We start from the raw sequence: 13,152 nt of genomic DNA, 5'->3' as shown, positions 1-13,152 counted from the left end.
ATCCTGACCAGTCACTTAGAGAGTCAGAACATAATGACCGAATAGCAGAAAGGATGCAAGCGGAGGAGCAAAGGATGCAAGGAGCAATTAACCATAGATGCTGCAGTTATGGAGCAAGCCTTCAAGAAGAACCGCAACCTGTACACGGTCTACATTGATTACCGCAAGGCCTTCGACTCCATACCCCATAGCTGGCTAATAGAGACCTTGAAGATCTACAAGGTCAATCTGATAGTGACAAACTTCCTAGGAGCAACAATGGTGAAATGGAGTACCACCAGAGGTGAAAGTGATTCTTGCACTGCTTCTATTGAAATGAATTTAAGTGTATCCCATCTCTGTAGAAGCAGTCTCTCCTGTTAACAAGTACAGACCAGGTTGAAAAAAAATTTTACCTCTTGAACCTTGCACAATCTTTCCAGGGCCGAATTGATCAACAAGGCTCTCATCATATACTCCCTCCTATCATGTCTGGGCAGAATTGCAGACACTTTCAAATTCAACCCTAACTGACGGCTTTTTTTCAACATTGACCTGTACTTGTTAAGTAATTCTGCCAGTCTCCTACTCTTAATATAATTAGTGCCATTGTGTACAACAATATCACCCTTTTGTGCCCTTAAAAGATAATATCTGCTCTACAATGTCATCAACCTTTGCCCCTGGCAGACATACCCTGGTCCTGTTCCACCTATCATTTTTGTCATTCAGTATTTATTAATTATCATTAAATATATTGAAAACAACAATGGACCCAACATTGAACCTTTGAGCATTTCACTAATGACTAATTTCACTAATTAGTCCAAGAAGAGCAGTGCCATTGACAAATACTCTTTATCTTTTTCCGCCCACAATTCCCTTAATCCATGGTGGTAACATGCCCCTAATGCCACATTGCTCCAATTTGTACAGTATTCTTTCTTGTGGAATGATATCAAAAGCTTGGACTGATGAAAATGTTGAAGGAGTGCATTAGGTCACTTATCATTATGATTAATGATATTTTTGACTTTCTAGACCTATCATACATTATATGCTGATCCATTTTAATTGAAAATTTAATATATGGGGCAGGTTGCTGCAAAATGTTGCTCTGTTTGCTGAGTGAATAGAAACAAAACTTCCTGTGTGCAGAGACCTGCAAACACGGGCCAGAAACTTCCTTTCCAAGGTCACAGCAGAGGATGAAACCTGACCCAAAAACAAAGCAGCAGTCCTACTATAGAAAAGTCATCATCTCCACATCTAAAAAAAAGGAAAGGCAAGGCAAGTCAAGTCAAATCAAACATCCAGAGCATGCCTAGTGTTTTCTTCAACACCGAGTGAATGTTCATGAGGAGTTGGCCAAACTATAAATCACCAGGTCTACTGTATTAGGGTCCTAATGCCTTAGGATCCTGACAGATTATTGGTTTGTAGATTACTCCCACTCTCATTATACCTTTGCTTCCAACTAACTTGCACCACACAAATTCTATGCTAGCAGACACAACTTCAGACACATCAAAAGCCTCTTTTCACTCTCAGGCTGCTTTTGATAAGAGTCATGACTCCTCCACCCCTTCTATCTCCCTTATCTTTCCTAAAAAAATTATATTTATCTTAGTGTAACTCGTCATCCCCAATTTCTAGGTAGAACTATGTTTTTTTAAGCCCTGTTATATCAGCATTAATTGTACTAACCAGGAGTTCAAATTCAGCAATTTTATTGCTGAATTTGAATTCCTGGTTAGACACTCCTGACATTACTGCAGACACAGTTAAAACTAAATAATTTTCTATAGTTTATTTAGGTTAGTATCCCAGCTTTATCTTCCTTCTCATTTGAAACGTTGCTACTCACAGATTACCTTATCAACAGCAGCAGTTGTGGCAACAAAAAAGAATTCTTGAGGTGAGTGCAAGCATTACCATGTCATCAGATAAATATAGATCTAAATTACTCTTCCTCCTTTGCTAACTAGCAGTTTTCCTGAACCCTTAGAATATCCTCAGGGATACAAAATCCTTGCACTACCTTTGTAAATAGATTCCTTTTACCTACAAATGTGGGTCACACTGATAAAAATTCCCCTCTAGGGTCTTGCAGATTCCCTCAAGTCTTGAGTTAATTCACAAAGCTTTCAGAATATAATCCCTCCTATCATGTCTAGGTAGAATTACAGACTCATACGATTACAGACTCATACACATTCTGATCTAACTCTCGGCATTTTTTCAGCATATTAATTCAACAGGTGGTCAGGTCTTATATGTTTAGTATCGTTAGTGTCCACATGACTAATAATGCTCTTTTTACTTCCCTTAAAATCTGACAATTTGTTGGTAACATCATCAATTGTTGCTGCTGGAAAATACATTCTGGTTCTGGACCACCTACCTTTATTGCAAAAAAATGCTACCTGTTTTTCTGACAATACAGTCTCCCAATAAAACTAGAACACCTTTGATCAGAAGAGTCAGCACTTGACTACACTTTTCTGGGATTTGAATCCCAGTCCATCACTTGGCAGATCACAAGGTACTTGAGTCCCCGATGAGCTCCCAGTTATATTTGTTTCTAGGGCAAGCACTTGTTTCTTCAGTGATTCAAATTCCTCTCGTAATGCACCTAGTTCTACTTTGAGATTGGTAAACTCCTTACATCATTTGCAAAGAAAAGAATCATTAGTTGAGTGGGTCTGTCTATTAGATCAGACTTAGAATTCGTGCCACGTGCTATACAAATGACAAAGTCGCGACACACTTTGGAAATGCTCACAGCATTTCCGTTTCAGTCCTGATGTCCTTAGACGTTTTGTTGTAAGTGGATCTTGTAGCAACCATTATTTAAGTAAAATTTGAACTTTAGAAAGATTACAAAATATATATTTAGAATATATTACAGAATTTATGTTGACAAAATATTGCAGAAATTCAACTGTTGACAAAACTTTAACCTCTAAAGAAGATAAATTTAAGTTACTGAATGAAAGTTGCAAAGTTTATGCCAAAATATCGATAACAAAGACTATCTGAATGTTAAGCTGTAGCTTTTCAAATACAGGTAGCTCTTGACTTTACGAGTTATTTCGTTTCTAGTGCATGCCTGTAAAGCGAAAACTCGTAAAGCAGCAATTTATTTCCCCTTAGACATAAGGTTAAAAATAGGGGTTACGTTCTCAACAATGAAATTATTTAGCTAATTAGTTTATGTTTAAACAATGATTGATTTATCGAAAGAAATGAAAACATAGCCTGTAAAATCAAGCAAATTATAATAATAAAGAAATTATTTACGACTTACAAATTTTAAAGAATGTTTATTCTTCATCATCATCGACTAAATGCACACTCACTGATCACTCATTATTGGCTCAGCACTCATTGGTTTGTTGCACAAGGAGTCATCTTCTTCAGAAATGTTTCAAGAGGCATTTGTTTCCAAGATAATCTTCTCATTTAATTATAAATTTCATGATTGCATGCATATGCATTTTTTAACGGCACACACAAATTGCAACTAACACGATTTGTGGGGAGTAATAAGTTTACGAAGCTTAAAAAAAGGGACTGAAGGGAAGATTCTGAAATTTTATTTATGTTTTTTATATGATTGAAGATTTCAGTAAAGAGGAAACACATTTCACCATAATAACGTAAAAAACCACACAATTCCCGCTACCGGTATTTTCGCAAATGCAAGAAGATCGAGTTTACTATCCCTTTATAATTGCTTGCAGTAACAGAAAAACTCAATAACCCAGAAAGTGCAAATTGTTTTTATTGTTTTATGGTCGTGACCTCCAGAAATGTGCTTTAGAAAAATATCACAAAATTGATTCTTATAACGGAATATATGATAACGATGAAAGTGTAGTGCATTTTAATGATTTGAATTGGTAACTAATACAATTTACAAACCACACTCACGACCTTTTAGATGACCTAAAGGTCACGCTCGTGACCTTAAAAATGACATTTTAGAGAGATAAATAGCTTAGTTATACAGTGAAAATTTCAACTTCCAAGATATTGAAACGAATTACCAAAAAAGCGATGTGTTATTGGGTTCAACCTTACAATATTTTAACAATACGATGGTATCTCTGGAACTGATTAATATCGTAAAGCGGGGTACACTGTATTGTATAGCTACGCACGTGGTTTTGAATGCGGTATTTATGAATGTTTAGCATTCATTTTTTGCAGTTAATGTTCATATTTTCAATTTTGTTGATACTTGATACGGGGGGGGGGACTCATAAACCCGGGAACTCCCTGTACTTTACAAAAATTTAAACTTACAATATACTACAGAATTTAATTTTACAAAGTATTTCAGAAATTATACTGCTGACAAAACTTTTAACCACTAGTGAAATTAAATAAAATTTATGCAACCCAGTGAAAGTTACAAAGATCCCCAATATATCAATAGCAAAGGCTATTTGAATATTAAGCTATAGCTTTCCAAATACGTAGCTAAATACAGAAGTAAACAAACTTATATAACTCTAGAAACTCAAACTATATATTACCTACAATTTAGTGTATTAAAATTAAAAAAAAAACTCAAAATCATTTTTAAATTTAGTGCAAGGCTTAAATGCAAAGATTGTGCAAAGATTGTGCAAGGCTCAAGGGGGTAAATTTTTTTTTACCCTGGTCTGTACTTGTTAACAGGAGAGACTGCTTCTACAGGGATGGGATACACTTAAATAGAAAGGGTGCAAGAATGTTTGCTGATGCTATCGTGGCAGTGTTAGGTGGGTCGGAAAACTGCTAGATTGGGGGGATACAAGGACTAATAGATTAACAGTAGCCACTGGCAGAGGTGAAAGTGATTCTTGCACTGCTTCTATTGGAATAAGCAGCAGCTTGGAAAATAAGATGCAGGATATTTCAGAGACTGCTGGGAGTCATTGGGGTACAAGTAAACACATGGGTTGTGTTAGGGTAGCTAAGAAAAAGAATAGGTGCATGTATACTTGCATGTACACCAATGCTAGGAGTTTGGTAAATAAATTTGATGAATTTGAGGTATTGCTCAAAACATCAAAGGCGGATATTGTTGGGATATCAGAGACGTGGTGTCACACAGATATAAGTAATGCAGAACTGGAATTTGGGGAGTACAATGTCTACAGAAAGAATAGACAGGATAGGAAGGGAGGAGGGGTTATGCTATTAGTTAAGAAACACATAAAATCCAAGGAAGTGAAGCCAGTTGACATCGCTGGACAGTGCAGTGTCGAGTCAGTTTGGTGTGACATAAGCATTGGGAGATCAAAATTGAGAGTTGGAGTGTGCTATAGGCCTAATGACTCTGATGAGTATAATAAGGAACTGTACAGTGAAATAGAGTGGACCAGTAAATCAGAGAGTCTTATAATGGGGGATTTTAATTTCCCAGATATTGACTGGAATTTGTGGGTTGGTCACTCACACACTAGCAAGGATTTTGTGGATTTATTGGATGATTGTTTTCTAAATCAGCATGTTCAGGATGCAACTAGAGGGAGCAATACTCTTGATTTGATTATCAGTAGTGATTCTTCATGCATTAAGAACCTGCAGGTAAATGAACCACTAGGTGGCAGTGATCACAGTGTGCTGAAGTGAGATTTACTCAAGGAGGTAACTACAATCAGGGGTAAAGGGAAGGGTTATTGATTTCGTAAAGGCGACTACGATGGTCTGAGACAGTATTTAAATTCTATACAGTGGGACCAACTGATAATGCTACCAACAGCAAACTCAAAATGGGAAGCATTCAAAGAACTTATCTTGGAAGCTACTAGGCTTTACATACCAACTAATAAATATTGTTCAAGGTTCAGGCCAAAATGGATGTCAGATGAACTAATGAGACATATGGCAGAGAAGAAAAATGCATGGAATACATATAAATTAACAAGTGACACAGAAGCCTAGGATAGATATACGTTGATCTGTAACCAAGTTACAAAGGAGGTTAGGCAGGCGAAGGCAGATTACAAGAAATCTTTGGCCAGAGATGCAAAGAAAAACAACAAGGAGTTCTTTACTTATGTAAACTCTAGAAGGAAGGGGATGAATCAGATTGGTCCACTTGATATCGATGGTTCAACTGTTCATGATCCTGCTCAGGTAGCTAACAAACTAAATCAATATTTTGCATTTACATTCACAAATGAGGAGTTATTCATTAAGGGGAATACCATAGATGAAGTAAACACTGGCAGTGAGCTAGATGATCTTATAATAATTGAGAGTAAAATGGAGGAGAAATTGTTGAAGATAAATACAAGAAAGGCACCTGGGGTGGATGGGATCTATTCAGTTATATTAAAGGAGGCAGCAAAGGAAGTAAGCAATCCGTTAGCCATAATTATGAGAGCTTCCTTGGACTCAGGGGAGGAACCCACAGACTGGAGATGTGCAAATGTAACCCCAATTCACAAAGGAGGATGAAAGGCTGACACAAGTAATTATAGACCTGTGAGTTTAACTTCTGTTCCAGAAAAATTAATGGAAGCACTGGTTAAAGAAGCACTGCAGGATCATCTTGACAAGAATTCAGTTATAGCTCAGACACAGCATGGTTTTGTTAAGGGGAAGTCTTGCCTGACCAATTTGATTGGATACTATGATGCAGTCACAAAAGAACTGGATGCAGAGAATAACTTTGATATTTTATACTTGGATCTTAGAAAGGCTTTTGATACTGTTGCACATGGAAGATTGCTGCACAAATTGGAGCAGTGTGGCATTGGAGGCAAATTGCTGCTATGGATAAAGGGGTGGTTGAGTGGCAGAAGACAGAGAGTGGTAATTAATGGACACTGCTCATCGTGGACTAATGTTATTAGTGGAGTCGCTCAGGGTTCAGTGTTGGGTCCATTGTCATTTTCTGTATTTATAAATAATATTGATGATGGTATATCAAGCTTAATGTCCAAGTTTGCAGACAATACAAAGGTTGGCAGGGTTGTTAAGGACGCTACTGACGCAATGCTGCTGCAACAGGATCTGGAAAGGTTAAGCAGATGGGTTGAGAGGTGGCAAATGAAGTTTAACATTGACAAATGTAGAGTATTACATATGGGAAACAGCAACCCCAGAGCAACATATCAACTCTGTTGTACTACACTGACAGTGGTAGAGAATGAGAAGGACCTGGGGGTAATTGTGCAGGCAGATATGAAGTTCTCTGAGCAGTGCAGACGGACTGCAAGAGTAGCTCATGGTGTGTTATCAATGATATACAGGAATTTTTCTAGCAGGGATAGGGAGGTGATTATTCCCTCGTATAAGGCAATGGTCAGGCCACACCTTGAGTATTGTATACAAGTCTGCAGGACTCATTTCAAGAAGGATGTAGAGCTGCTGGAGGGCAACAAGAGAAGGGCAACAAGGTTAGTGAATGGAACGAAGGGTTGCTCTTACGTAGAAAGGATTAAGTTTTGCAAATTACAGTGTCTGGAGACTAGGCACCGGCGAGGTGATCTGATGGAGGTGTACAAAGCCTTGAATGGTTTGAGCATGCTCAATGCTGATGGGATACTGCCTCTTGCTCAGAATAATCACATGAGAGGGCATAAATTCAAATTGAGGAAAGACAGATGTAGGATAGATGTGCGGAAATTTGCCTTTAGTCAGCGGGTAGTTGGTTGGTGGAACAGACTTTCATCCCTTGTTGTGGAAGTTGATAGCCTAAATAAATTTAAGGCTCAGCAGCTGGACAGGTATTTCGAATGAACGGAGGGGTGAAGTGGAAGGGTTTTTTTTTTTTTTTTTTTTGGCTGATGCTGCATAAGCTTGCTTTCTTGCATCATATGCCTCTACTAATGCTAATGCTAACTCGTAAAACGAGAACTCCCTGTACTTTACAAAAATTTAAACTTACAATATACTACGGAATTTAATTTAACAAAGTATTTCAGAAATTATACTGCTGACAAAACTTTTAACCACTAGTGAAATTAAATTTAGGCAACCCAGTGAAAGTTACAAAGATCCCCAAAATATCAATAGCAAAGGCTATTTGAATATTAAGCTAAGCTTTCCAAATACTTAGCTAAATACAGAAGTAAAAAACTTATATGACTCTAGAAACTCAAACTATATATTACCTACTTAGTGTATTAAAATTAAAAAAAAAACTCAAAATTATTTTTAAAACTAACCTGCCCTGAAGAGCTTTGGAAATATGCAGCCACACACTGTATGTCAATCCCAGAATTAATCATTACATCATTCCTAAATTGTAGTCACTTTTATGAAATCAAAATTCTGAAAGGAGAATTTTGATTTTATAAAAGAAGTGAGACGGTTTTCAAGTGAGATGTACTTGGAATGTTTTTATATAGTGAGAATTGTCATATTAATTGTAGAAATCACCAAAATTTGACAGTTTTTTAAATAATTTATTTTGATAATGTTATTGTTATCAGTTGAATAAGTTGTTACAAGCATTCACTATTTTTTGCAGTTGATTTCTGCCCCTTATTTTTCATTTACATGTCTTAATAATTGTATCTACCTTATACTTTAAAATCACCTGTTTATAAATTTGATAAATTTCAGAGACAGAGAGAAAGAGCGGGTGCACAAAGGAGCTTGTATACTTGTTTATATTTTTAATTTCCTATTTATATGTTCATTTGTTCCAGTGTGGTCCAGAATCTCCAGATCTAGTAGGAATGGCTACACCAGAAAATATTGTTCTAGTTAAACGAATGCTCATCAAATGTGCAGATGTATCAAATCCTGCAAGACCACTAAGATTATGTAAAGAATGGGCTGTGAGAATAGCTGAGGAATATTGTGCACAAGTGAGTTTCTATTTCCAGAGTTATTTCATTATTATTTATTTATTTCATTATTATACTGATAATAATTGCTATTAATTTATTTGTATACAGGGTGTCTCAAAAATATTGGTACAAACATTTAGTGGAGGTAGGTAATATCTAAAGGAAGGTGAATCACATAGGAACCCATAACCGGAAACATCACTGTAAGTCGGTAGACGGCGCTGTTCATCAGTTCGCGAGAGGGAAAATTTCTGGTTTACTCATTGAAGCAGTAGTCGCCGCACGAAGAGCATGCATCGATATATGAACTGTGAGCTGGCAGACATGCAACTAGTGTATGGATTAGCAGAGGGCAATGGATGAGTCGCTGAACGAATTTATGGAGAACGCTTCCCAGACAGACATGTACTGGACCACCATTTGTTTGCACACTTCATCAAAATTTGTGCGATTATGGGTCATTTAGAGGTAACAGGAGTAGTGCGGGCAGACCACGTTCGATGCGAACTTCCATTATGGAAGAAAGTGTGTTGAATGCTGTCCAGAATAATCCTACTACCAGCACACGTGCTGTTGCCTCTGCCTTAGGAGTGTCTTGTTGCATGACGATGCAACAAGACACTCCTAAGGCAGACTTGTAGCATGTCTGGCATGACGATTTCTTACACCCCTTTCATCTCCAAAGGGTTCAGTTACTGCTCCTCCAAGATCATCCTGCACATGTGGCTTTTGCGCAGTGGTTTCTCCAAGAAAGTATTCAAGACTTGAATTTTCCAGCCTATGTTTTGTTCACGGATGAGGCTTATTTCACTCGGGAAGGCTTATTCAATCAGCACAATGCTCATGTATGGGCTCACGACAACCCACACGGTGTGCGCCCCCATGCGGCACAACATCGCTTCGCAATAAATGTGTGGTCAGGTATGGTCGGTGACTGCTTAGTCGGCCCATACCTGTTACCATCCCGCAGGAACACCACTAAATATCGGATCTTTCTTGAACAAGTTCTACCATGGTTACTTGACGATGTTCCAGCAAATGTGAGATGCAACATTTGGTTTCAACATGACAGGGCGCCTGCCCATTATGGAAGGTGTGTTCGTGACCCTTTGAACAGGCATTTTGGGCGTCGATAGATTGGCCGTGGTGGACCTGTTGCCTGCCCCCCAGGCTCACCTGATTTATTGAGCCTTGATTTCTTTCTATGGGGGGGGCCCTCAAATCTATCGTGTATGAATCGCCTGTGGAGACGGAAATGGGTCTCGTGGCGAGACTCGTCTGCACTGCTGCTACTGTCAAAGAAACTCCAGGTGTGTTCAACCGTGTCCGCCAATCCATGCTGCATCAGTGTCACGCATGCATCGCGTCTCATGGTGGAACCTTCGAGCATCTGTTGTAGCATCATGAAATGCATCCATCTTGTACTCCATTGTTAATATTATGTCAGATAAATGTTTGTCACTAATTACTGTCTTGTGTTATTTCTGCTTCTTGTGCCTCTGCTACTACTTTCCTGTGACGTTTCCAGTTATGGGTTCCTATGCGATTCACATTCCTTTAGATGTTACTTACCTCCCCTAAATGTTTGTACTAATATTTTTGAGACACCCTGTATAGAAAGTTGCATAAGTTGATGATTTCATATATGACTGGTGGGGGGAAGGTACTGAAAAGTTCATAGCCTCATTATGAAACAGTGGACTCTCTCAAGTGGTTAGTTTTCATTATAGTCTCTTTGGAGCTGCATACACTTAATCTTGCAATGTATTTATAGAATGATTCAGGGAATGAAAAAAATTCTTTCCCAGTTGATATATGGTGCCCGAGTACATTCTGTAGTCAACTCAGAGCATTTTCCTTTCTGGGATAATGCTTTGGAGATTGCATTAGAGAGTAACCTGAGTGGAAAACACACCCTCAGGGCCAAAACAAGTAAAAATGGATATTAATGTATCCATTTTTACTTGTTTTGTTTACTTGATTAATGTATCCATCTTTAGTTCTAAATATCCACATTTAGAACTAAAGAACTCCCAACACAGTGATCATGTTTCCCCCAAATCACAAGCAGGGCTAGATTAAGAGTGTCAAGGGCTCCATGCACAGCTGGTTTAGGGGGGGGGCCAACCCAAATCGTAATTGCTCAAGGAACTGTTAGGATATTAAGAATTTAACTTAATGCATTCTACTTTCAATACTAAATTGCAACTCTTAAAACAATATATTAAAAAAATTTCAAAAAATTATAACATCTTGTTTTTGTAAAAAAATCTTCTGTTTAATTTACTCATGAATCTGTGGATTTGAAGACTCTTTCTTTCAACTGTTGAACTGAATAGCAGATCAAGATAATTTATGCACCATTCAGAATCAATTCAGAATTTAATTATCATTATGTAGAATCTCGTTAATGAAATTCAAGAAATCTAAATTTTCATGTTTTATAATAATGAGGTTTGTAGTAACAAGGTCTGCTAAAAGTGTCAACATTTTACCTTTTATTTTATTTATTTATTTTTTTGGTACATACAGTGCATATCTAACAATTGTAATAAATAATAATTATGAAAATAAATGAAAAAATGAAATAATAAAAATAATAACAAAAGCCTTTTTTATAATAATAAGAATAATATATATTTTGTTTAGATTTTCTTTTATTTATAACATAAACTAAGAAAAAATATAGTATTTGTATATATAGTATCACAGAGTAGTAAAAAAAAGAATTAGTCTTCATATTAAAGGAAATATACAAATCAGTTAATTCTTTAATCTAATTTAAAGAAAGAATTTAATTTGGTTTGCACAATTTTTGTATTATATGCATTCTTAACTACAACACAGACATCATAAAATGCAATAGTTGTTCTTTTTTATCATTGTTACTTGTCCAACTATTCTCAATTCATTTTCGGCATCGTTTTTAGAAACAGAGTGCGTACTTTTTTTCATTTTCACTTTCATCACTGATAACAAAACTTTATTGTTTTGCTAGATGCTCAACCACTGTACTGGTGTTTGTGTTGGATGCTACAGTAGTAGCATCATCATCCATCTTAATGAACTCAAATTTTTCAGCAAAATCCATATTCTTCTTTAAAGTCCCCTATTCCTCAACATTGCTATTGCATTCATTTATGGACCATGTTTTTTGATGATATTCTCTCCAAGGCCACTCTATAACATAGTTGATTATTACACTTGATGCAATATTGTCCCAAGAAACAACAATATTTTGGATGGCATCCAAGGCTTCCACTTTGACTGCAAATTATTCCCTCCTATGTTGTGGATTAAGTACCTTATCAGGTTGGCTCTGTGTGCTCTCTTGAGGTTTTAAATACTCTAATCCAGGGCTACATAAAACCGAGTATTGAGAGGTAAAAGCAACAACTGTATATTTATCAACTTAATTGCCTCAGCAAAATGTGCTATGCAGTGATCTAGAACCATCAAAATGTTCCTTTTTTTTTTTTTTTTTTTTGAAGCCATTCTTTTGTCCATTCTCAATAACCAAAGCTGAAAATTATTGACTGTAAGCACTTCAATTAAGTAAATAAAGCAGTAAATAAATTTGATGAATTTAAGGTATTGCTCAAAACATCAAAGGCAGATATTGTGGGGATTTCAGAGACGTGGTGTCACACAGATATAAGGAATGCAGAACTGGAATTTGGGGAGTACAATGTCTACAGAAAGGATAGACAGGATAGGAAGGGAGGAGGGGTTATACTATTAGTTAAGAAATACATAAAATCCAAGGAAGTGAAGCCAGTCGACATTGCTGGACAGTGCAGTGTCGAGTCAGTTTGGTGTGACATAAGCATTGAGAGATCAAATTTGAGAGTAGGAGTGTGCTATAGGCCTAATGACTCTGATGAGTATAATAAGAAACTGTATGGGGAAATAGAGTGGGCCAGTAAATCAGAGAGGCTTATAATGGGAATTTTAATTTCCCAGATATTTGACTGGAATTTGGGGGCTGGTCACTCACACACTAGCAAGGCTTTTGTGGCTTTATTGGATGATTGTTTTCTACATCAGCATGTTCGGGAGGCAACTAGAGGGAGTAATACTCTTGATTTGATTATCAGTAGTGATTCTTCATGCATTAAGAATCTGGAGGTAAATGAACCACTAGGTGGCAGTGATCACAGTGTGCTGAAGTGGGATTTACTCAAAGAGGTAACTACCAGAACTAATGAGACATATGGCAGAGAAGAAAAATGCATGGGATACATACAAATTAACATGTGACACAGAAGCCTATGATAGATACAAGTTGATCTGTAACCAAGTTACAAAGGAGGTTAGGCAGGCGAAGGCAGATTACGAGAAATCTTTGGCAAGGGATGCAAAGAAAAAC

General features: G+C 37.0%; 1 protein-coding gene across 2 annotated transcripts in view; it reads left to right on the top strand.

Annotated features, from left to right (window-relative positions):
* Positions 1 to 13,152, top strand: part of LOC150089304 (high affinity cAMP-specific and IBMX-insensitive 3',5'-cyclic phosphodiesterase 8B-like) — a 764,745-nt gene that overhangs the window by 701,782 nt on the left and 49,811 nt on the right. For both annotated transcript variants that reach the window (XM_090388973.1, XM_090388965.1), the window contains exon 18: positions 8,640 to 8,801. In XM_090388973.1, coding sequence (XP_090245099.1) covers positions 8,640 to 8,801 — 162 coding nt within the window. The remainder of the gene's footprint in view (positions 1 to 8,639; positions 8,802 to 13,152) is intronic.

The sequence above is a fragment of the Mastigoproctus giganteus genome, chromosome 2, assembly GCF_048544385.1.
Source record: "Mastigoproctus giganteus isolate SK-2022 chromosome 2, ASM4854438v1, whole genome shotgun sequence".
In the NCBI taxonomy this organism is placed as follows: Eukaryota; Metazoa; Arthropoda; class Arachnida; order Uropygi; family Thelyphonidae; genus Mastigoproctus; species Mastigoproctus giganteus.
This window is presented reverse-complemented; position numbering and strand designations above follow the sequence as displayed.